At 42.0% G+C, this 25,799-nt stretch overlaps 1 protein-coding gene across 1 annotated transcript in view; it reads left to right on the forward strand.

Moving 5' to 3' along the window:
• The window catches only part of TRPM2 (transient receptor potential cation channel subfamily M member 2), a 276,857-nt gene that overhangs the window by 157,735 nt on the left and 93,323 nt on the right, over positions 1 to 25,799 (forward strand). Inside the window, exon 18 of the mRNA XM_078656292.1 lies at positions 4,112 to 4,230. Coding sequence (XP_078512418.1) covers positions 4,112 to 4,230 — 119 coding nt within the window. The remainder of the gene's footprint in view (positions 1 to 4,111; positions 4,231 to 25,799) is intronic.

Below are 25,799 nucleotides of genomic sequence, written 5' to 3' on the forward strand. Positions count from 1 at the left end.
GCCTCTGCTTCTCACTGCACCCCAAAGTGTTGACTATTTCAGGAGGTTCTTCAAGCAGCCTATCATGTGGCTCCATTCTTAGTTCAGTTTCTCTTCGACTCTTCGGGATAGGGCAGTACGTCTTCTGTCCCTGGCTGGATCGTCTTCTTCATTAACAAGCAGAAAGTAAAGTAAGTGGCTTCCCCTACACTTGTTTTCTAACCCTTTCTCCTAAACTACAGGCAATAACTTCCACCTGGCAGCAACCCTGGTTCAGCTCTTCAGACCACAAAAAGTTTGGTGTCTGTTTTTTGTCATTTTCTACTACTGTGTTTGTCAGAGACATTAGAAATATCAACTGTTGGTGAGTGTGCTGTGTTGAGACTCTGGCTTTCCCCTCTAGACCTATTCCCTCCTCACCTGGCTGGCTGACTCGACCCTCCAATCTGGTGAATCCCTTTTTTTTAAACACAGGAGCCATCCTGATTTCTTTAGAAGTTCTCTGCTAATGCCATTGATATGTATTGTGTTGTCTGTTCATGACAACATTAAACTACTGAATCTGCTTTCTAGCCCAGTTTTATTCATACATTTGCAATTATTAAATTAAGGGACGTTCTCTGGCATTGCTTTGATGAACAAGCCTACGTAATAAAACATTGTCTAAAATTATCCCTGAATAGGAACATTGACATTGGAACTGGGCCTGCTAGAATTGCAGTGGATTGGAATCCACCCAAATATTCACATTTAAACTGTGTAACTTTATGTGCAATTGAGTCTTTCTATTCTGTTTGCATTCTGCCAGATCCTTAGAGACCAACCAGGAGTCCTCAGGTAGTACAAATATCACTTCACCACACATTGCTGGATGCTTCATCTCCAGCAGGGAGGGAGTACATTACTCTAACTATGGTTATCGAGCATTGCTTTTTGATCCAATTATTGTTGTATTTGAAAGCATTTAGCTTGCTCAGATGTGATTTTAATACCCAGGTGTATCCTTTTTAAATACACAGCACCTCATCGTTCTCTACTGTCATCATTACCTGTGGATGAACACAGAGAGTGAGTTAAATTTTAACCATAAGTTGCTGTTTTCCCCAAAGTGTGACCTGGTATGCCCCAAGTAGGTAGGCTTCCACTAAGGGGCTGATTCCGATGTTGGACGGACCTGAGTCCCTCCGACATCGGTCAGGAGCCGTAACCAACTGACCTGCTGTCGTCGGTTACTGCCCTGCTAGTACGATGCGACCAAACAGGGTTCGGTCACACTCGTATACTTCACAATGCAAGAATGCATTCCGAGCGGAATGCATGCCTGCATTGTGAAAAGTAGGTGTTCAGTTTATCCCTGCACCCTGTGGCTGGCACCTCAAGGTGCCTGCCACCGGGTGCAGGGATCAACTGAGGGGCACCATAGGTTCCCCCAGGCCACCATTTGGCAGCCTCACACCCATGGGGGACCTGCTGGGGGCCCCCAAAGATAGTTTCCAACTGCCTTTTCGTGCTGGAAAAACCAGCACCAAAAGGCAGTGAATAACTGCCATCGTACTCCCTCGGTCACAAAGAGGCAGCCGGGGGAGTACTGAGGGATTTCCGGGCGGCAGACGGACTCTCCGAGCCTGTCGTCCGCAATCCGGAAATCCGAGTCGGATTCCTTTCCAGCCGAGCCCATCAGAATGGCTTGGTCAGAAAGGAATCCGTGCGACATGAAAAGGCATTGGATAAAGTTGCTCCTTGGACCACGAAAATTCCAGTTAGAAGTAATAAAACGGCTCCTTGGTTCACTGTCGAACTAAAAAGGGCCAAAGCCACATGCAAAAGGTTGGAACGCCTCTGGAGAAGAGAATATAAGACAGAGAGTAAACAACTTTACAAAATTGAATTAAGTAAATACTCCAAACTGATCAGATCAGCAAAGAGTAAATGTCTCAATGACAGAATTTCAAATGCAAATAATCCTGCTAAAGAACTCTTTGCCATATACAAAGAAATAACGGTCCCTGATAGACTATTGGCCCATGATACACTGTCTGATGAACTATGTAACTCCATCGCAGACCATTTCATAAACAAAGTAGACATAATACATGCTTCATTCAATAAAACACCTGTGTGTCCTATACAGGGGAACATGATAGACAATTGCCCGGAAAAAACTGTGCGATTAAATAGTTTTGCAGTACCTGACCGTCAGTCAATGCTTCGCATTGTCAATAGTGTGAAATCAGGCTCACCGAATGATGCTGCTCCCCCTAAATGCTTTTCGGACATCACAGAGGTATTATTAGGGCACATAAGTCATCTTATCTCCCTCTCCTTCCTTGAAAAGCTAGTACCTGAACCTTGGAAAAGAGCTCAGGTGATTCCATTGAAAAAGAAAGCTAACCTCAATATGTCTCAACTTCAGAATCTACGTCCAATTTCTCTGTTGCCATTCTGTATGAAAGTGGCAGAAAAAATTGTGAACATGCAGCTCATGGACTATCTGGAGCAGGGTCAATTCCTTCACCCTACTCAATCAGGTTTCAGAGCTCAATATTCCACTGAATCGGCAGTCCTTTACTCTACTGAATTACTAAGGCAAATAGCCGACAAAGGCCAGACAGCAGCGCTTGTGTTACTCGACTTAAGCGCAGCTTTTGATACTGTGTCACACTCCACGCTGCTATCACGTCTATCTGAGATCGGAGTTGGAGGAGACGCATATGAGTGGATAAAGTCATTTCTGGGAAACAGAAGTTTCCAGATCCACTGTCCACCATTCAAGTCCACTCCCAGACAGCTGAAGCACGGGGTTCCACAGGGCTCAAGTTTGAGCCCTACTCTGTTCAATCTGTATATGGAACCCCTTGCACGCATAGTTGAGTCCTTCGGTGTTAATATTATAACTTACGCCGACGACACGCAACTAATGATCACACTCAGTCAAGACGGTGAAGAGACAGCAACCAACTTTTCAGCATGTCTTTCAGCTGTAGCGAGCTGGATGAATGATAATTGTCTGCGTCTTAATGGAGACAAGACCGAAGTGTTAATCGTTGGGAAGGTTCACTCGGTGTGGTCATCAGACTGGTGGCCCGCAGAACTTGGCCAGACCCCTGTTCCTACGAACTCAGCCAGAAATTTAGGAATGTTATTGGATACCAATCTTTCGTATGTGAAACATATCGAAAAGGTAACGGGCAAATGTTATGCTGTTCTTAAAATCCTGCGTAAAGTTCTAGACCTAGTACCGATAAGCTCTAGGAAATCTCTTGTACATGCCTTAGTCACCCCTCATCTGGACTACGGCAATGCCCTTTTTATAGGGCTGAGCCAAAAAGGCCTGAGACAACTCCAAAGAGTCCAGAATATGGCTGCCCGCCTGGTCCTCAACCTCCCCCGTAGAGCATCAGGGAAAGATGCTTTATCTAAACTGCACTGGCTCCCTATAAAGGAGCGTATACTCTTTAAGGCCATGTGCATCTCCCATAGAATTGCACAAGGGAAAGGTCCCCCTTATCTGAACAAGCTTCTTAACATCTACCGCCCGAAACGTCATTTAAGATCACTGGGCAGCATGCTGTTTTCAGTCCCTCGCATTTTCAAAGCTAAAATGGGCGGCCGCTCATTTTGCTATCTAGCAGCCTCCTACTGGAATAGACTACCTCTTGAATTGCGGATGGAACCTTCCGAGAGGAGATTCCGCATGAAACTTAAGACGCATCTTTTCCCTACTGATTAATGATCTTTGTTGTTTTAAGATTTCACTGCTCTGGCTGGTTTTGAGGGTTTTGTGAGGTGGTTCTATAGCGCGGGGACACACTGTTAGTGTAACCAGGCGCTTAATAAATGGTTTTATTATTATGTTCCGGTTCGGTCAGAAGGGCTCCGACCATCGTTCGGAGCCCTTCCGACCAAAATCGGAATCGGCCCCTAAGTGTAGTGATGCTGGAAAACTTATTTCTCCAACCTCCTGGGCGAGTCTCAAAAGCAGAAGAACTGATCTGCCGCCTCGCTTCCAAAGATTGTGGTTTAGTCGTGGAGTCTGCTAAAGTGGCTGTCTAATAGCATCAGTGTGTCATGAGAAGGGCTTTGGACGAGCATCTGTCTGGCATTCATTTTTTTGTGTCTCTTTCTCCTGCAGTGCTTCTATGACCCGGAGGGCATGGGCGGCAAGAAGAGGTCCCTCTTATATATCAGCAAGTTCTGGAATCAGGTGGACATGTTGGGCCTTGTCCTCTTTGTCGCAGGGGTGGCCTGCAGGTTGGTAGAGAAGATTTTTAAGAGTAGAAAACTATTTGGGAAAAGCAAACTCACTGAAGGCGTTGGGTAGAACAAAAGACCAATACAGTTGTGAAAAAGTATCATGCTACTTTTTTGTACATTACAATATGGCAACAAACTCATTGTCTAGGATATGTGTCTTAAATGAATCACTGACACAATATCGACGTCGAAAATATCGGCATCAAAAATATCCGAGGTGGAATATCGACATCAAAAATATCAAAGTCCTAGCTACATTAAGGTAAGTACAAAAATATCGGGAAAGAAATATTTTTGTAAAAAAATATAGTTTTTTAATGTTTATAAATAATATCAAATTAAATAAATAATACATATAATTAAAATAAACATAGTTAAACATATATTTAAAATTATAATACATATAATGTAAAATAAATAAAGATATACATATAAAATATAATACATATACTTACTTGATAATATTTACAATTAATTACTCCAATAACTTATAAATTGATAGAAAATACATTATTAATTATAAATACATACATGCACATACAACAATAATATAAATAAAAATGTCAAAGCTATATATAACACATTTTTAAAATTAATTTTAAATAAATTAGACACTACATTAACTAAAACAATAAATATTGGATTGCGTAGGGGGACAAATTACTATTCCAACTCCACAGGGTTCAACAGTAGGTAAAGTGTTGGATAGCGTAGGGGTTAAAATTACTATTCCAACTCCAGAGGGTGCAACAGTAGGGAAAGTGTTGGATAGCCTAGGGGTTAAAATTACAATTCCAACTCCAGAGGGTGCAACAGTAGGGAAAGTGTTGGATAGCCTAGGCGTTAACATTACTATTCCAACTCCAGAGGGCGCAACAGTAGGGAAAGTGTTGGATAGCGTAGGGGTTAAAATTACTATTCCAACTCCAGAGAGTGCAACAGTAGGAAAAGTGTTGCATAGCGTAGGGGTTAAAATTACTATTCCAACTCCAGAGGGCGCAACAGTAGGGAAATTGTTGGATAGCGTAGGGGTAAAAATTACTATTCCAACTCCAGAGGGTGCAACAGTAGGGAAAGTTAACAATACCAATAAATAATTATTTAAAAATAAATACCAATTAATAATTAACAATTAAAATAAATACAATTAAAGAATAATTATTAAAACATTTTTTTAAATCAATACCAAAAAACAATAATTATTAAAAAACATTTAGCAATTAATAATTAATTAGCAAAACATTATTGATAAATACCAATAAATTACAAAAAATAAAATGTAATTACTAATTAATAATTAATAAACAATTATGGGGAAAAAAATATTATAGGGGAAAAATGTATTACCAATTAATAATTGATTAACAACAATTGAATTATCAATACGCAACACAAAAAAAATATTTACTTAATTACAATTAAATTACTTCCACATTATTCTCCTATAACCCACAAACCGCTACGGTACTAAAATGCATAATTTACTTAAATAAATTATTACTAACTTCAAAATGTAATACATGTATTTTAAAACTATTACAATAATTAACAAAAATTATAAAAAATAAACATATCAAATAAAATACATAACACTAATATTAAAATCAATATTTTTGCTATCGATATTACTAACTTCGATATTATCCTTTTTTGATTGCTTATTTAATAAATTATAATGTGAATTATTCACCAATACATTTTGATATGTTTTGATATCTCGTTTGTGGCATGCCTTTGTCAGTAGGTCAGCTTCTTGGGTGTCTTCTTATCTGAAACATATAGCGCCTATTGATTCTTACAGGTAGAGAATCTTTGTATGAGAACTGTGGTCAGTGAACACCGATTGATTATTGGGCTGTTATTCCAATACACTATGGGATTCAGTTGCGCAAGTGTTGCCTATGGTCCCGGAAGAGGTCCGGGCCATACTCCCACTGGCTGTTGCCAATGGGAGAGATGCGTCATAGTTCCCCATCAGATATGCACTTGACAGGACTGACTTGCTGGGTAGAGGGATTCCCTCGTTGGTGGCCTTGCGGTGCCACTTCCGGTTGAGAACATCTGTTTTTTCTGTTGATGTCCAATTTTCTCTCATGGACATGCCATTGATGGCTTTTGCCTATATCGAGACAAGACAGATTCAGCGCTGGAGTGTTTCATGAACAGCAGGGCTACAGCGAGGTCCTTAGGCTTGTCTATGGCTCCTCATAAACCCCAATCCGCTTTCCGCCTCTTTCATGGTCACAGACGGTGTCTCTAACCACAATGATACATTCCCAGCTACCACACCCTGCAGGCTTCTAAGCCATTTTGTTTGCCGAGGATGCAGGTCCCATAGACCACGTGGGCCAGGTGGCCAGCAGTCTGGTCAGTCCACCATCCCCTGGCAGCCGCTGCCTCCAAACCTATAGGATAAGTCATCTCATCCCCCACTGGTGGTGGTCAGTAACATCAGGCAGTTGGGTACTTAAGATAGTCTAAAGGGCTACTCCCTCCCCTTTGTGATACCCCCTCCACCCATGCCGCCCACTTACAATTGGCTGATGGAAGACCATCTCTCCTTGCTCCATCAAGAAATGCAGGCTCTCTTGGCCAAGTGAGCTATAGAGAGGATGCCTGCATAAAGAAATAGGTTGTAGTTGTTATTCCCACTATTTTTTGGTGTCAAAGGAGGAAGGCGGGCGCTGCGCTGTACTGGATCTATGCCTCCTCAACCTCCTCTTGAAAAAGGAGAAGTTCAAAATGCTCAAACCTGCGCACTTTCTGTCTACCCTGGACCGAGGAGATTGGATGGTATCTTTGGACTTACAGGATGCTTATTTTCACATCCCTCTCCTGCCTGCCCACAGGTGTTACCTGCTATTCACAGTGGGCCAAGAGCACTTTCAGTTTGTTGTGCTACCTTTTGCCCTTCCCAGTGCCCCTCAGATGTTCACCAAGGTGATGATGGTAGTCACTGCTGATCTGTGGAGGTTGGGGATTTCAGGCTTCCTCTTCCTCGACAACTGACTGTAGAAGGCGGGCCTGCCACGGGCAGTTGTAACCCACCTTCAGACCACAGCGAACCTCCTGCAGTTGCTGTGGTTCACTATCAACATGCCAAAGTTGCACCTGACTCACTCTCAGATGCTCCCTTTCATCGAAGCTGTTCCAGACAAGGTGCAGTTTCCGGACTATTGTCCTGAGTGGCGCGTCCAGGATATTCAGGCTATGATACCGATGTTTCAGCCTCTATCCTGGATTTCGATGAGATTTACTCTGAGGCTCTAAGTCTTCATGGCCTCCTGCATCCTGCTGGTGACACATGTGGGCTCTGCAGTGAGTCCTGAAAGCCCAGAGGGTACAGTGTCAGGGGAATCCTCAACATTGTCCATGGAGGGTACTGCAAAAAACCTGTAGTGGTGGCAAATTAACTGTGAATGGGTCAGTGCCAGACCCCTCTCTCTTCCCCAGCCACGTCTAACAGGGGTGACAGATGCATCACTCCTGGGCTGGGGCGGCCATCTGGGAGAGGTGGAGATCAGAGTTCTCAGGTCTCTGGCAGAGTCTGAGCTCCATATAAACCTGTTAGAGCTTCCGGCTATTCCCTTGGCATTAAAAGCCTTTCTTCCTGCAATCAAGGGAAGGCTGGTGCAGGTATTCACAGACAACACCACTGCCACATGCTACAGCAAATAACAGGGCAGTCTGGAGTCATGGACCCTGTAATTCCAAATCCAAATAGGAGTTGTCCCCCTGCGCACCGCATGATAGATACCCAATGGTATAGTAAAGTTAGTCCACAACCAATTCTCTTCGTTGAAGTTTATTCACTTCATGCGTGGTTTTATTCGTTTCAGTAGAATCAAATTCAATCTCTTGCATCAGAAAGAAATATTTTTCAAAGTTGTTCAGTGAATCTATTCAAACTGTTTCAACACACATCCCTATGCATTTCGGGCTTAACTAGCCCTTCATCAGGGGAAGTCTCTGAAAACAAGGTAAAAAAAAGGCGGGTTGATTATGGGGACATCTCAATGTATCCTAAATAGCAGGGTTAAATAAATTGACTAGCGAGTGTGTACCGGGTGAAAAACGATAATGGTGAAAGAAAGTCTAACGGTAATGCACATGTTAATGTTTCACAAAGTCTATAAGAGTCAGTGACACGTTCTGTTAATGTTTTACAACTGATATTGTACACGGTGATTTACGATGAGTAAACGACAAGCCGAACCGTGATTTAATGCCAAGTTCGAGCGGGTTATGAAAGGTGCAGTTAACAGAAGATGCCATCACCAAAAAGTCATTTCATTCAAAAAGAATAAAAGTTCACTTGCATTTATCAGCGGATAGTAACACTATGTCGCTTGGTACTCAATAGAGGATTTTACGTAACGTTATTAAAAGCAATGAAGTTAACGGTTAGTACTTAATGAAAGCATTCCAGGGACACAGTCAATAGCTGATGTCACGTCAAGCCGTACATGGGTTAGTATGGTAAATGGAGTTAAAAGAGTACGCAAGTGTCTCTCAAAGTTAATGAAGATGAAAAGAGGACTATCATGTCCGGGGTAATGGGAGCCATCTTGTAATGGTGAAAATATACCCATGTTCTTAGCATCATTAAATAAAGTTCTAACCAAAAAACTTTAAAAAGATAACAAATCCAGTATAATGTTTCTATGTATCCTGATGAGATCTCTTATGCAAATGCGGCAGTGTTTAAATGATAAATCAGACCCAAAAATCCAAAAAACATAGGTGAAATCAACAACATAAGTAACATAAACATAAAAATGAAAATAGTGCTCTAGAAATATGACAAGTTGTAAAGACAAATAATCCATTTCATAAGTAACACATAAATTCCATTCTGTCATTGAGGCCAGTCGGTTGCATCGTGCACAGGTACCTGATCCAGAAGTTCTCTCTCTGTAACAATTTGTTTTTAGGATTCATACCCTCCGAGTTCAATACATTTTCCAGCACAGTAAATTGTAACTGCGCAACATTGTGTCTTTGTTCAGCAAAATGTGTAGCCACGGTAAATTTGAGGTTGCCAGTCCTTATGTTGCACTTGTGTTCAAGGATTCTGGTCCATATCTTGCGTTCTGTGTGGCCAACATAACAGAGACCACAGGGACACTTCAGCATGTAGATCACATTTGCTGTATTACATGTAGCATTGACTTTAAGTGTGATCTTGTTGCCCTTCATGGGATGGTATAAAATGTTTCCTTTCATAGTATTGTTACAATTGCTACAATTGTAACAAGGTTGAAGACCTCTATATTTAGCAGGAATGCTGATCCGAGAATGCGTCAATAGTTCTTTGAGGTTGGGACCTCTAGTGTACGAAAAAATTGGAGGTTGTTCAAAAAGACACATAAAGTCAGGTTCCCTACTTAACAGTTGCCAGTGTTTCAAAATGATTTTTCGGTATTTGTTGCTCAGTATTGAGTATTTAGACACTACAGTCATGTGTTTGTTGTTGGTTTTCTTCTTAGAGGAGAACAAGTCTTCTCTCTTGAATGTTTCACATTTAATTTTAGCACTTTCCAGAACATCATGGGGGTATCCTCGATCCTGAAATCTTTTACACATAATCTGAGTTGGTTTGGCACATTCAGTAGAATCAGATGTAATCCGTTTAACTCTCATCAGTTGAGACAGTGGTAAATTGTTCTTCAGGTTGGGTCGGTAGAAACTAGAATAGTGAAGGGTGCTGTTCCGATCAGTGTCCTTTCGGTAAAGGAAGGTATGGAATTTGTCATCCATCAGTTTTACTTCAACGTCTAGATAGTTAAAAACAATTTCCCATGTTTTTACGTTTTATTGACATCTTCATATTGTGGTCTGGGCCTGAAGCCACACTAGTTGCTTTCTTAGAACACCTGAACTCAATCAATGATCGGATTCAATTTACATGGATATATGATCAGAGATCAATTAACTATCTAGACGTTGAAGTAAAACTGATGGATAACAAATTCCATACCTTCCTTTACCGAAAGGACACTGATCGGAACAGCACCCTTCCTAATCCCTTCAAAGAGAAGGCGAGACTCCACCGTCCGGACACAAAAATAGTGTTGTTGTTCTACCTTGACTGCACAAAAGAGTTCCTGGTGGATGATCAACTCTTTGTGGGCTATGCCGGAGTTAAAAAAGGAAAGGCTATGCAGAAGCTGACCATCTTGTGATAGATTGTGCAGTTCATTGTACTTGAAACAGCCTCTGATGTAGTGTAGTTCCTATATTCCCAATAGGCTCTGCGCATACTATAGAATTGACGTAGGACTTAGGTCAACTAGGTCTCTATTGAATATATTTAACTTAACTGTGAGTGCCAGCTAGCTCAGAGGTCACTAGAAACTTTCTCGAATAAACAAGAAGGGATTAGTTTCTGACAACCGCATAAACATGACAACTTTGTTTCCCAAGAATAAAACGTATCTCTAGAGTCGTGGAAACAACAGATAGATATTTCACTCAGTCAATCGTGCATGCATCGTTTCACCAGAGGTGCAGAGAAATAGAGAAACGGGCGTTTTTCAATAAAAGGTATTTATTGAACTGACTTCTTTCTCATGAACTGCTACAATCGTGATACTGGCTGTAAACTATAATGCGTACTGCAAGAAGAGTATTATAAAATAATACTGTAAAAGCATGGTATGGTTTCTAAGCCATATAAAATAACATATATAAATAACAATGGTTATAACAATGGTAAATAACTGGTGCTTCTAAAATACGCCTACCCCAATGTACCTAACCTAGGTCTAGTACGAGGGAAGAAGTAAGTATTGTGTAGCATAGGTTTAGTATTCTTTTGCCAAGAATCTTTCCGAGATTTCTCTTAGGGTCTAATCAGCTCCGTACTTTGGTTTAGAATGAAGGAGGTCTGGTATCTCTCTGTCTCAGGACTCGATTTCCCAACACCCCGCAAGGGGAGCTTGGAAACACTGGAGCTGGATTTCTCGGCAAGAGAAAAGACAGCGTCTCTCTCAGTGCATCTGCTGGAGGGTTGGCTTCCTTCGGCACTTGCTGCGGCAAGCTGTGTTGGGAAGGTAGATAGTCGAACTGCTCCAAACCACTGTGTGTTTGCTAGGGCAAGTGTGGCCATATTTATACCTTGAAAGTGCCGAGTTTGACGTAAGGTTGGACATAATGTCATCAAGGACTCGCAGTTCTTTGAAAACTCAATGAGTTCTTGGACAAATCAATATTCAAGCAAGGGGAAGTCCCTGACTGCTGAAGGCGAGTTTTTCCAACTAATTGTTGTGGATTTTCGGAACTAGTGGAAGTAGCCCTGCTGTATTTGGACTGCATGGGTTAAGTCTAAATATGGTTATGATTTCTATGCCTATATAAGTACATGGTGATTTATACCTATATATGGGCATGAATCGGGAAAATTACACAAGGGTCCTAAAATGCTCTACAACACCCATTCCACTTTATTATGTTTAACATTACTAAAAATTCTAAGCATAAAACATATCTAAAGCATGTGTTTACAATCCCACCCAAAAACACAAAAATGCATTTGAAAAGGTTGAACATGAAAATGAGCATGTGAACTGTACGCATTTGAAAATAGTGTTTTCATACGAAGTATATAGCATGAAAGTATTAATGTTAATTAAATTAATAACAAAATGTACATTTATGAAATGGCTCTTAATTACAGAATAAAAGGTCGAGACCATCCCATAGCAGAATATATAAACTGTTTTGTTTTGAGGAGAAGGTCAAATATTGTCTCTAGGAAGTTTTCTAAGAATTCTTGTTCTCTCAGAACAGTTCTACTTTAAGCAGACTACTTTGTGCCAAAAAACCTTTGGAAAAAAGTCAAATCAAATTATAGAAAATAGAGTTCCAAAGTTAGAAGGTTTGTTTTGAAAAGCGAAGGTCGAAATCCCAGTTGATAGAACGCTGTGTGCTAATTTCAAAAGTTATTCTCGCTGTCAGGAGAAAACATCACATCTTCTAAGCTGGCAAAGAAATCGTCTACCACAGTAGGTGAAAGATGGACTACTTCATTAAGTAGATACATTTTACCCAGATGAGAAGCATCGCCGTCAGCGTTATCCGCATTAGCAATGTTCGCAGCAGATGGTACCTGTGTGCCTGTTGCTCCTCGTATCTCTCCCTCAGCTGGAATTGCCGGTGAGACCTCAATGAATACCGTCATCAGGATTGGTAGCCGTTGGGGACAACACAATGCATGAGCCGTTACCGAACCAAGCAAAAGCGTCGACATCCGTTGGCAGTGCTGAGGGAAGTGTAAGAAAAACACCCAACACACATTCTTCTCTGCAAAGCAGGCATCGTAGAACAGATAAGATGCAATCTTGCCAGATTGGTCTGAATGAAAGGAACCAAGTGGTATTCAGATCTCTTAAAGGAGCCAAGCCAAGAATCTGTGTAATTCGTTCACGATACTGCATGGCAAGGAGAGCGTTCTCCATTGTAGTCTGAGTATTGCTGTTGAGTGGACTTGCCATATCGAAGCAGAAGTAACAAAAATAAAATTCCTGCTACGAGTCCCAAGATGAGAGGCAGGCCGCCGAACACAGAGTGCACGAAATTTATAAAAATGCCTAGGACTGCTTCAAATGGTGCTAACATGTCCAAAAAAACTGTTTTAAATACATGTACAATACCACTGGTATCTGACATGTTTAAGATATGACCTAACATTTCTACAAAATGTATGGGACAGTTTGTTGATAATAGGGCATGTATCTCCGCAGAGGACCTTGCAACTTGAAGATCATACGTCTCTCTGGACGAGGTCAGTGGCACAGCTTTTTGCAAAAGAATGGCTTTCATTCTGCTTAAAGTATCAATTCGTATAGAAGAGATGTTAAGTGAAAGCCATAACGGCGACTCCCCGTCTGTCTTGCTTTTAGGAAACAATACTTGCATACAACAAGTGACCCTGGCTGACACACTAACGAGATAGGCTATTCCTGGCATCATTCCACAACAGCTGTGATCATTCAATATTATGTAGCTACCATTGGATAGCTGGCTAAAAACTGGATCTATCACTGCCGCCGGGGAACCCTGCAGGTGGCAAGAGAGGTTAGTCGAGGAACCATTGCAGGCTCCGTGTAAATTAATACCTTGACACAAAAGTGTACCGCTTAGTGCGTGTTGGCAATTATTACCACTAAGAAATACTTCCTTTCCCCCACTCCAACATTTGTGTGTGTATGGTAAATCCCAGGATGACTTAATGTAATCTTTACCCAACCTTTCATACAGGTCTGCTGGTATGTGTTTTAAGCAATACTGAAACTGGAAAATCGTCACTCGTATCGTGATGATGCCATGTATTATCCATTCTACGACAGGTTTCTCAGAAACAGTTAATGGTAATCTTTCCAGTTTTTCAATGCTCAGCACCGAATAGTCTGCTCCTTTTTGTGCCAAAGAGATTTGTTTATCTGTAAGGTTAAATCCAGTAAACAATGACTGTGGTGTTGATTAGACGCCATGGCACGTAGCCTGAACGGAGATTTTGTAACGTCCAGCCTATCAGCATTATAGAACGCAATTGAGACTGTCCATGTTGCAACATGAGCAAGTCCTGTTCTATTATATCTATTGCGTAGGATACAATGCTGTCCAAAGAATAAATTCTGGAGGACAGAGTCGTTAACCAATTGTCCACTACAGAGAGTGATTTCTCTGAGTTAATACGATCAATTTCTCATATTCTTTCTGCAGTTTCCATTTGCGTGACTTTCCATGCTTCATTATAAGCAAGAAAATGTTCATAGAATGTTTTTGAGCTACCCTTTAGCGGCGTTGGACAATGTTCCCATTGATTATAAGTATAAACATTTCTAGGGTTTGCAGATTTGTGCAAATAATGATGACCATAATGATTAAAACAATACTTTTGTTCATAATCTGATGAACCTTCTAAGTATTCATGTTGTGTGGAATCCTTAACAGCTAAACCGGGCCATAAATGTCATGATCAGTTCTGTCCCATGCTATACCACCGGGTATAGGAATGGCTGTGATGTTCACTGATGACAGGTCTCTTTGTTCACGATGAGATGATTTGTGTTTCTTTAGGAGCAAGTTGATGTTGTTACTTGCTGTGTCCATTTTACTATATTTTCCATCTATCAGCTTTCCCAAACTTAAAACAAGAATGAGCCAAAATAGGAGAAAAAGTACACCTAACACAATCCAAAATTCAGCCCATTGTGAAACCAGGTATATTTTTTCAAGTTATTTTTTCTTTGAAAGTTTTATTTGCTGGCGTCGTTTCAGGCTCACTGGTATCCTCAGAAAACATATAAAAGTTGATGAAATAGCCAGAGGCAGTTCTGTCAATTGTTGGAATTGCATCCGGATTACTTGAAAACGCTGGAGCTGCTTCATCCTTTGTCATATTAGTATAGTCAGAGGCTATATCATTGTAGATAGGAGAGTCTTGACGAACTGTTATTTGGGTCTCAAGAGGCACAAGTTCCATGGTTTTATTGCATAGTCCTTCTTTTCTTACTGCAGGTTTATCAAAGGTGATCAGTCTCTCAGTTTGAACCTCTTGGATAGTAGCAAGATTCGGTCGTCTGCTACATCTTTGGAGCCCACTTGGCCTACTACTTATTATCGGCCACATGATGTGGTTTTACCAGGTCAATGGATACAGACCTGTTATCCTTTCTTCCAGCAAGGGGCGGCAGTAACACTGTTCTTAATCCATGGATTGCTAGTACTGTAAGAAGGCCCAAATTCCTTCTTGTCCACGATCTTTTGTCTGACTAGATCCCCAATCTTTGGAATCCAGACAGGCCTTGCTGTGACAGGTGTTTTTTCTTCAGTGGTCGTTGGCTTCTGTAGTGTGTTGCTCAGACTTTTTCTTGTTTCATTTAAGTCCTGCAGAACAGCCAAACGGTCTTTGATATCAAAGGGTTTTTGGTCTACCACTGAAGTGTGATGATTGAGGTCTTGGACGGTCATTCTAGTACCAAAAAGCATTTCATATGGAGTGATTCCACCCAGTGAATTTCTTGGCAGACTGTTAAGACTACGTTGGACACTTATTAGATGTTTGACCCACCCGTCACCCGAACCTAATACCCTAGCTGTTATAGATTACTTTATGTCTCGTTTTTTTCTTTCCACTACCGCATTTCCCTCAGGATGGAATGGACTTGAGTACCGCAATGCAACCCCCAAGCTGGCCATGGCCTCCTAGTAAGCTCGAGAGCTAAGTGCAGGACCCTGGTCAGAATGTAGCGTGCCGATTGCGTATGTGCCAATAAAGACTAGCAAATATTTTATAACAGTTTGGGCGTCAGCCGAGCGCTGAGGCCACATCCAAATGAATCTGTCCTAATAGTTGTGGGACCGCATTCGTCCATTGTGACATCTGCATGTAGAAAGTCTAATGCTGTCAAACAGTGGTGTCTGAACTGGGCAGGCTACGCTGCAGTCAGGTATCTGGTGGTGATCAAAGCTATGATCTCTGTAACAATTACAAAAAGGGGGTGGTGATGGACAGAGTATCTGAGTTAATCAGAACACTCCTACCCAGTCAACAGATCAGGGCTAGATCCATCACCGTTTTTTTAGCTCACTGCACCATCCCAGTTCAGAACCTGGCTATATGCAAATTAGTCTGTCCCTGGCCCAGTGCATCATGGGAACAGGGCAGACCAAACTACCAAGCCAATTCTTCCCTGGAAAGGAAACAAGCTTCCGGGGACCGGTTTCTGGCATTACAGCCGTCTTCGGCCCGGCTTGCTTGAATCCTGATGGTGCAATCAGCAAGGGACTCATGTCTGAGCATACCCTTCCACACTCATGGTGGCCAAAATAATTACAAAAAGGGGGTGGTGATGGACAGAGTATCTGAGTTAATCAGAACACTCCTACCCAGTCAACAGATCAGGGCTTGATCCATCACCGTTTTTTTAGCTCACTGCACCATCCCAGTTCAGAACCTGGCTATATGCAAATTAGTCTGTCCCTGGCCCAGTGCATCATGGGAACAGGGCAGACCAAACTACCAAGCCAATTCTTCCCTGGAAAGGAAACAAGCTTCCGGGGACCGGTTTCTGGCATTACAGCCGTCTTCGGCCCGGCTTGCTTGAATCCTGATGGTGCAATGAGCAAGGGACTCATGTCTGAGCATACCCTTCCACACTCATGGTGGCCAAAAAATTTACAAAAAGGGGGTGGTGATGGACAGAGTATCTGAGTTAATCAGAACACTCCTACCCAGTCAACAGATCAGGGCTTGATCCATCACCGTTTTTTTTAGCTCACTGCACCATCCCAGTTCAGAACCTGGCTATATGCAAATTAGTCTGTCCCTGGCCCAGTGCATCATGGGAACAGGGCAGACCAAACTACCAAGGCAATTCTACACTGGAAAGGAAACAAGCTTCCGGGGACCGGTTTCTGGCATTACAGCCGTCTTCGGCCCGGCTTGCTTGAATCCTGATGGTGCAATGAGCAAGGGACTCATGTCTGAGCATACCCTTCCACACTCATGGTGGCCAAAATAATTACAAAAAGGGGGTGGTGATGGACAGAGTATCTGAGTTAATCAGAACACTCCTACCCAGTCAACAGATCAGGGCTTGATCCATCACCGTTTTTTTAGCTCACTGCACCATCCCAGTTCAGAACCTGGCTATATGCAAATTAGTCTGTCCCTGGCCCAGTGCATCATGGGAACAGGGCAGACCAAACTACCAAGCCAATTCTTCCCTGGAAAGGAAACAAGCTTCCGGGGACCGGTTTCTGGCATTACAGCCGTCTTCGGCCCGGCTTGCTTGAATCCTGATGGTGCAATGAGCAAGGGACTCATGTCTGAGCATACCCTTCCACACTCATGGTGGCCAAAATAATTACAAAAAGGGGGTGGTGATTGGCAGAGTATCTGAGTTAATCAGAACACTCCTACCCAGTCAACAGATCAGGGCTTGATCCATCACCGTTTTTTTAGCTCACTGCACCATCCCAGTTCAGAACCTGGCTATATGCAAATTAGTCTGTCCCTGGCCCAGTGCATCATGGGAACAGGGCAGACCAAACTACCAAGCCAATTCTTCCCTGGAAAGGAAACAAGCTTCCGGGGACCGGTTTCTGGCATTACAGCCGTCTTCGGCCCGGCTTGCTTGAATCCTGATGGTGCAATGAGCATTGCACCATCAGGATTCAAGCAAGCCGGGCCGAAGACGGCTGTAATGCCAGAAACCGGTCCCCGGAAGCTTGTTTCCTTCCCAGTGTAAGAATTGGCTTTTGTAGTCTGGTCTGCCCTGTTCCCATGATGCACTGGGCCAGGGACAGTCTAATTTGCATACAGCCAGGTTCTGAAACTGGGATGGTGCAATGAGCTAAAAAACGGTGTTGGCTCTAGCCCTGATCTCTTGACTGGGTGGGAGTATTCTGCTTAATTCAGAGACTCTGTCCCTCACCACCCCTTGTTGTAAATATTTTTGTCCACCCTAAGCGTGGAAGGGTATACTCAGATGTGAGTCCCTTGCTCATTGCACCATCAGGATTCAAGCAAGCCGGGCCGAAGACGGCTGTAATGCCAGAAACCGGTCCCCGGAAGCTTGTTTCCTTCCCAGTGTAAGAATTGGCTTTTGTAGTCTGGTCTGCCCTGTTCCCATGATGCACTGGGCCAGGGACAGTCTAATTTGCATACAGCCAGGTTCTGAAACTGGGATGGTGCAATGAGCTAAAAAACGGTGTTGGCTCTAGCCCTGATCTCTTGACTGGGTGGGAGTATTCTGCTTAATTCAGAGACTCTGTCCCTCACCACCCCTTGTTGTAAATATTTTTGTCCACCCTAAGCGTGGAAGGGTATACTCAGATGTGAGTCCCTTGCTCATTGCACCATCAGGATTCAAGCAAGCCGGGCCGAAGACGGCTGTAATGCCAGAAACCGGTCCCCGGAAGCTTGTTTCCTTCCCAGTGTAAGAATTGGCTTTTGTAGTCTGGTCTGCCCTGTTCCCATGATGCACTGGGCCAGGGACAGTCTAATTTGCATACAGCCAGGTTCTGAAACTGGGATGGTGCAATGAGCTAAAAAACGGTGTTGGCTCTAGCCCTAATCTCTTGACTGGGTGGGAGTATTCTGCTTAATTCAGAGACTCTGTCCCTCACCACCCCTTGTTGTAAATATGATCTCTGTAACAGACATCGCAATTAATTCCAAATTCGTAAATGTGGGTGCTCATCCCTGGCCACCAGTACATCTCTTTCAATTCTAATAGAGATTTTGAGATCCCTTGATGTGTCAGACCCTCTCCCATGTGTGCTTCTTGAACCAAAGCACCTCTCCGGTTCCTGTTGGAATTACCCTATCCCCCACTCCAGGGATTCGAGCAAAAGGAACGGAGTTTGCATCAATTATGTATGTATATTCGAGTGCATAGTTCAGAGGTAACGCTGCACCGCTTCCTTTCATTGTGGCATTGACAGCTAGCATTGTTTCACCGTCTATTTTCATTTTTGAACGAGTGATTGCAGCTACGTAAGCCGTTTGCACAGCTTCCTTTGCGGCTTCATCAGCCAATGAATTCCCTGCAACGTGAACACCATCTCGCTGATGACTCCTTGTATGGATCATGTGAGTCTTTTGTAGTTCTTTCTGTAATAGAACTACTTGTTCCCAAAGCATTTTATGCTTAATTGTGCCTCCTTTTGCATCTTTGAAACCGTTTTGAACCAAGTTCTGTAAATATTCGTTGTAAGATTGAACGTAGTAATACGAATCGCACACTATGAGTGTGGGGAATTCGCGATCAGTATTTTCAAGCGCCATCTTGAAAGCCTGTAGTTCAGCTCGCTGAGCTGTACAGTTTCCAAGAGATTGAGTTTTTGTAACCATAGGTCTGAATTTACCATCGCGCCAGCGACCTTTAACAATCGCGCACGCAGCACTATAAGCTTGTTTACCCCCAATTGCAGGTTGTGCTGATCCGTCTGTATAGATTATACATCCGTAATGTTCTAGAGAGAGAATCTCAATAGGCAGAGGACATTCTTGTTCATATTGTAGAATTTCTTGAGTTTTCAAGTAAGGGTCAAAAACGTATTCAACGTCTATTGCAGCAAGAGAATTAACCCATTGTATCCATCTCGGGTGTAAAGCCTTTGCATGTGGAATGCTTGCTTTTGTCACTGCCTCTAAGGCAGGTACAGTACAGGTGTAACGACCATTATGCGTTTTCCCTGTGCAAGGGCTCTCTCTTTTGCTACTGCAGTTTGAACCGCTGCCAGAATTTTTTCTGTTGAAGTGAATTTCATTTCAGCTTGTGTGTACAAGTGTGATTCATAAGCTATTGGTACCTTTTCACCTTCATTAAAGGTTAGGTATGTGAATCTGCATCTCCCTGGGATGATTCGGATTACAAGGTTGCGTACGTTGTCGCGTGTCTGGAAATGTGTTGTTGCTAACATGTCTGTTTGCACTGAACGCAAAATTTCTGTGTGTTTTTGAGTCCAAGTAGTAGGTTTGAAATCAGGTTTGATTAGTTCGTAGAGAGGTTTAACCCTTTCTGCGTAGTTCAGAATATAAGTTCTTCCAAAATTCAGGAAACCTAGAATTGACTGTAAGTTTTTCCGCGTTTTTCGAGGTTGGAGCAGCGCACACTTTTCTAAAAAGTTGGCTGCCAGGCTTTTGCCTTCACTTGAAAGTTCGTATCCTAAGAATAGGACGTTGAGGTGGGCGATTCGTGATTTCTTAAAATTGAATTTTTACCCCTTCAGCGGCGAACCCAAGTATAATGGTGTTCACTCTGTTAAAGTGCCTGTCTAAATCATCGTCTGTAAGATAGATGTCATTGACATAAGATAATACCTCATCATCATACGTTTGTAGTAACTCTGTTACTCTGGCTGAAAATAACCCTGGACTATTCTTGAATCCCTGGGGGAAACGGCAACATTGTCATTGTGTCCCCATGATTGAGAAAGCGGTCAAGTACTTGCTTTCAGGTGCAATGTTTTGACAGCAGAAACCATTAGAAATATCTAGTATTGTTTTGTATTTTTTACGCACAATGTTATTCATCAATACTGCACTGTGTGCATTTTGTACTGCAAATGTTTTGCAAAAAGTGTTTAAATGTCTGCAGTCCAAAACTAGACAATATGTATTCTCTGGTTTGGATACAGGAAACAAAGGATTTTTCATGGAAGAGGTGCATGTTTCAATCACTCCCTGGTATTCAAGTTGATTTAAAATCTCCCTGACCTGTTTTTTAGCTTCTTGTTTAACAGGATATTGCCTTTGCATTGTGGGTTGAGTTTTCAGCTGGATTTATGGAGAGGAGAGTCCTCATCCCAGCCTACATTATTTTATATAATGCTGGAGCCTGGGCTACTACCCATTTTCTGGCATAGGTGTATTTTTTCTGAATTGGAATGTGATTTGAGAAGGCTGGCATAATTATCTCTTCGCCATGTGGGCACTCCCTGACAAATTCTGGTGGCCAGTCTTTTTCAGCTAGAAGAATGTCATAACCCTTAGAGAGCTTCTCCCAAAAGAGTGCTCTTATTTTCCTAGTTATGCCCCCCTCCATCCGGAGAGTTACTTCATATAACTTATGGGGTACACTAACCCTGGTGTCGGCAGTTTCAACTTGAATGCATTCATTCAAGTCCACTGTCTCCAGATGATCCTTCAGGAGTTTGCGACCTATGATGACTTCTGGTGTGCTGTCTAGCATTGTCTGGGCCCATTCCCCGTTCTTGAGTTGTGTCCTCAAGATCCTCGGCATGTCTGATTTTTACACTAGCTACCTTCTTCTTTGTCAAATGAGTTTTCTTACTTTTGGGAACTTGCTGATCGTCTTTGGACTTCACGCGTTCTTCCTTGTGTTCTGATCGTCCTCTTCTTTTGGATTTCTGCGAGGAAGTCTGAACGGTACGAGAGGAATGTGTATCATTATCTTGATATCTATCAGGTTTTCTCAAATTATCCCTATTCCTGAGGTTATACCTCTTTTCAGAGGGCTCCTGTTGAGGACTGAGAACGCTTCTCTTTAGGAAGTGTCTGTTCAGTGCTTTCCCACTTCTTTTTAGGAGTAGTGAGATTATTTTTAATAAAGACCTTTTCAGGATTTTCTGTTAGTTGGGGTTTTACTGGTTTCCCACCCAAACTATATCTACCTAGTTCTTCATGGGATTTTTCAATAATTCTTGCAAGTTCATATGGTTGCTCAGATACGTCAAGTTCTTTTAGTTTTTGGCAGATTGCCACGGATGCTGCTTCACCTTTAATGTTAGCTAGTAATATAACCGAGACCTGTTTGAAATCTTTTAGTAATTTCATACCAAGATTCAAAGCTGGTTCTGGTCTTTATTCATTTTGAATCTATCTTAGGACGTCTGGTATTACCGCCAAAGATGGAACACCATGCTTTTTGTGTAGATTGAAGCAAAAACTGTACCCCAAGTGTCACAGTCCTCCACATGTGGTGCGATCCCCATTGGTAAACAGATTGTTAAAATCCTGAGTTTCTCATGAGGTGTACTATCGGGAAATACTGCCTCTATCTGAGTAATTTTTTGAGCGAACCAGAACGGAATTTGTTCCCTTTTTGCAGGCAATTTACCAATGACTGATTGTATAGTCTGTGGTGTCATTTTATTTGTGTTCCCCTGGTGAGGGGTGTGCTGCGGAATCCTTACAGCAGGTTGGACTGTTAAAGTCTGCATGACATATTGAACCAGTTGTCTATGGATTTTTATTAACTGTTTCAGCTGATCTAACAGTTCTGGACCTGTCATTCTTTCAATGTCAGGATGTGGTGTATAGCTGGCTAGCACCGGCCATGTTGCTCCTGGTCTACCTAGTGGACCGAGCCTGGTAATGTGATTTTGATGTTGTAGGGCGCCTTTAAACCAGAGCTGATGCTCTTGGTAAGTTAATGGAATTTCAATGTCCTTGAAAGGAATGTATTCTACTGGAGGTTCCTCTACTTTGTAGAAGTGGAACTCATGTGTTACTGGATTTGCTGTAGGAAACAGAATCCATAAATAGAATACCTCTGTCTGCCGATATTCATGTGCCTCTATGAGAACTGTTACTTTACCACCTCTCGATGATACTCCATTATTTATAAGTTTGTAAGTTATTGTTTTTCTTACATTTACAGGGATGATCATAGCATCCGGGTCGTTCTGTTGCAGCTCTATCCCTTTAGTCGTCACTCATTTTGTTGACCGAAAGTTTTGCAGAGCAAGTTTCAAGGAAACAAGGGCAAGGTGCAAAATATTTTTGGAACACTGTATCCTTCAACGTTGAACAAACCAAAAAACAAATATATAGGATTTTTCGTCCTACTTAGTTTTGGCGGATATTTTATCCTTGTACCCACTCCAGAAGTCTATTGGAGTATTTTACGGGAAAAAGGAGTCTCTGTGGAAAGCACGACTGAGTTACTCTAGTATCTAGCGTTAAATTAGTGCCTTACCAAACGTTGGGCGCCATGTAGTGTAGTTTCTATATTCCCAATGGGCTCTGCGCATTGGAATAATATATACTATCGAATTGACGTAGGACTTAGGTCAACTAGGTCTCTATCGAATATATTAAACTTGATTGTGAGTGCCAGCTAGCTCAGAGGTCACTAGAAACTTTCTCGAATAAACAAGAAGGGATTCGTTTCTGACAACTGCATAAACATGACAACTTTCTTTCCCAAGAATAAAACGTATCTCTAGAGTCGTGGAAACAATAGATAGATATTTCACTCAGTCAATCGTGCATGCTTCGTTTCACCAGAAGTGCAAAGAAATAGAGAGATGGGCGTTTTTCAATAAAAGGTATTTATTGAACAGTCTTCTTTCTCATGAAAAAGAAATGAACTGCTACAATCGTATTACTGGCTGTAAAGTATAATGCGTACAGCAAGAAGAGAATTATAAAATAATACTGTAAAAGCATGGTATGGTTTCTAAGCCATATAAAATAACATATATAAATAACAATGACTAAAAGTTCTCAACTGGTGCTTCTAAAATATGCCTACCCCATTGTTCCTAAGCTAGGTCTAGTACGAGGGAAGAAGTAAGTATTGTGTAGCATAGGTTTAGTATTCTTTTGCCCGGAATCTATCCAAGATTTCTCTTAGGGTATAATCAGCTCCGTACCTTGGTTTAGAATGAAGGAAGTTTGTTATCTCTCTGTCTCAGGACTCGATTTCCCAACACCCCGCAAGGGGAGCTTGGAAACACTGGAGCTGGATTTCTAGGCAAGAGAAAAGACATCAGCTGGAGGGTCGGCTTCCTTCAGCACTTGCTTCGGCGAGCTGTGTCGGGTAGGTAGATAGTCGAACTACTCCAAACCACTGTGTGTTTGCTAGGGCAAGTGTGGCCATATTTATACCTTGAAGGTGCCGAGTTTGACGTACGGTTGGACATAATAACGTCATCAAAGACTCGCAGTTCTTTGAAAACTCCATGAGTTCTTGGACAAATCAATATTCAAGCAAGGGGAAGTCCCTGACTGCTGAAGGCAAGTTTTTCCAGGAACCAAGAAATAGTTGTGGATTTTCGGAACTAGTGGAAGTAGCCATGCCGTATTTGGACTGCATGGGCTAAGTCTAAATATGGTTATGATTTCTATGCCTATATAAGGACATGGTGATTTATACCTATATATGGGCATGAATCGGGAAAATTACACTAGGGTCCTAAAATGCTCTACAACACTGAGGGCTTGCGGTCTCACTCTACGAGAGCCAAGGCTGCGACAACTGCGTGAGCATGTGGCATTCCTCTCTAGGACATCTTTCAGGCAGTGACTTGGGCATGACTGCATACATTCGCAAAACATTGCTATCTGGACAGACAGACCTGCCGTGATGGGCATTTCGCCTGTTCGGTCCTGCAGGACTTTTTTGTTTAATCGGGTTGGCAGATGCAACTCTGGGGAGGTATTGCTTGGGTATTTATTCAAAGGTAAGGAATCTGTAGTTAGAAGTCTCTATCAGATGAACAAGTTACTTATATTCAGTTATGCCTTATCAAGTAAGGCTCTATCTAGCCACAGATTCCTTACCTCCCATCCTCCCCGTTCTGCATACCGGTTCAGATGCACCAAAATTGCGAAAGTAACTGATGTCAGCACGCCAAGGTGGCGCCTACATAGGTATTCTGCATTTCTCTTTCAGCATGGACAATGCCGATGTGGAGCCGAACGACGCCACCTACCAGCGTGCAGAGGTACTGCTTGAGAATCTTCCTGATTCAGTCTAGGAATATTCAAAGGTAAAGAATCTGGGTCTAAATAGATTCTCTACCAGATAAGGTGTTACCAAAGTTAAGTAACTTGTTCTACACTGATAAAACTTAAGTTTAACAGGATGGCATAGTTAGGTGTTGAAATGAGATAAAAACTAATGTTGAACAACTGAAATATCACTGAATTCGCTAATCATAATTTTGTGAACTAACGATAACTTATGCCACGTTTTACGCTGCTTATGACCTTACATATCAAATAACTCATAACGTGAAATGGTATCAAAAATTACATCACAGAAGAATTCACTGATGGCATTATGCAGCCATTATGACAGCATTATTTGTGGATTTGAAGTAATTCAACAAACTACACCTGAGCCAAGTTTTCTATCACCAATGAAGTGATATTGGACATAACCTTTGACCACATGCTGGACACATATCATATTTGTCAAGTCACCCACATTGGTGAATGTTACCTTTTTTAGGTTTCGCCAGCACAGTGCTTGCACTATGCTTTTGAAATCTATTGTTTTTAATATAGACTTAAACGGGGCTTACATCCTTCCCCCTCTCTTTCCTGGCTTTTCATTGGTTCATGTGCTTGCCACTCATTTTTTCTCCATTTTTATTGGCTGTAGCCGATCTGGATGAACAACAAAAAGAAAAGGAAAGAAACAGCTGCTTCACTGGCTTTATTTTGTCGACATTTAGTGACTTAATTATTGTTTATTTAAACCACAGTTTCAGATTTTTCTGAATCATTTGCAGAATTTTTTACTCTTTCTCGCGATACTTCCACTCAGTATTGAGATATATTAATGTCTCTGTAAAACTGTCTCTCTCTTTTGCTCTGGTCAGTCAGCAGTCTGGCCTCTTTCCAGATTCCTCCCCCTCAGTCACATTGGAGGAAAGAAACTGTGTTCGCACTGGGCAATGGAGTTTGTTTTGGCAAATCAAAAGAAAAGAAACGGCTGCTTCATCTGCTTTATTTTGTTCACATTTAGTGCTTTCATTATTGTTTATTTAAACCACAGTGTCTGATTTTACTGAATCATTAGCAGAACATTTTCCACTCTTGCTCCCGATACTTCCACTCAGTATTGAGATGCGTTACTAATGTCTGTAAAACTGACCCTCTTACACCGCTGAGACTCGAACCAGAATCCCCAGTTCTCCTGTCAGCAGCTCCGGCTGCTGTGCCACATTCTCTCCACTCCTGTGATACTTTTAAGGGAGCTCTTTCTTTCTTTCCAGAAGGTGATTGATGAAAACACCTTATTATTCATAACATAGGCGAAACCGATGCATTACCAATGTTTGTTTTTACCAGT

This window comes from Lissotriton helveticus, chromosome 8, assembly GCF_964261635.1.
Source record: "Lissotriton helveticus chromosome 8, aLisHel1.1, whole genome shotgun sequence".
Taxonomy (NCBI): Eukaryota; Metazoa; Chordata; class Amphibia; order Caudata; family Salamandridae; genus Lissotriton; species Lissotriton helveticus.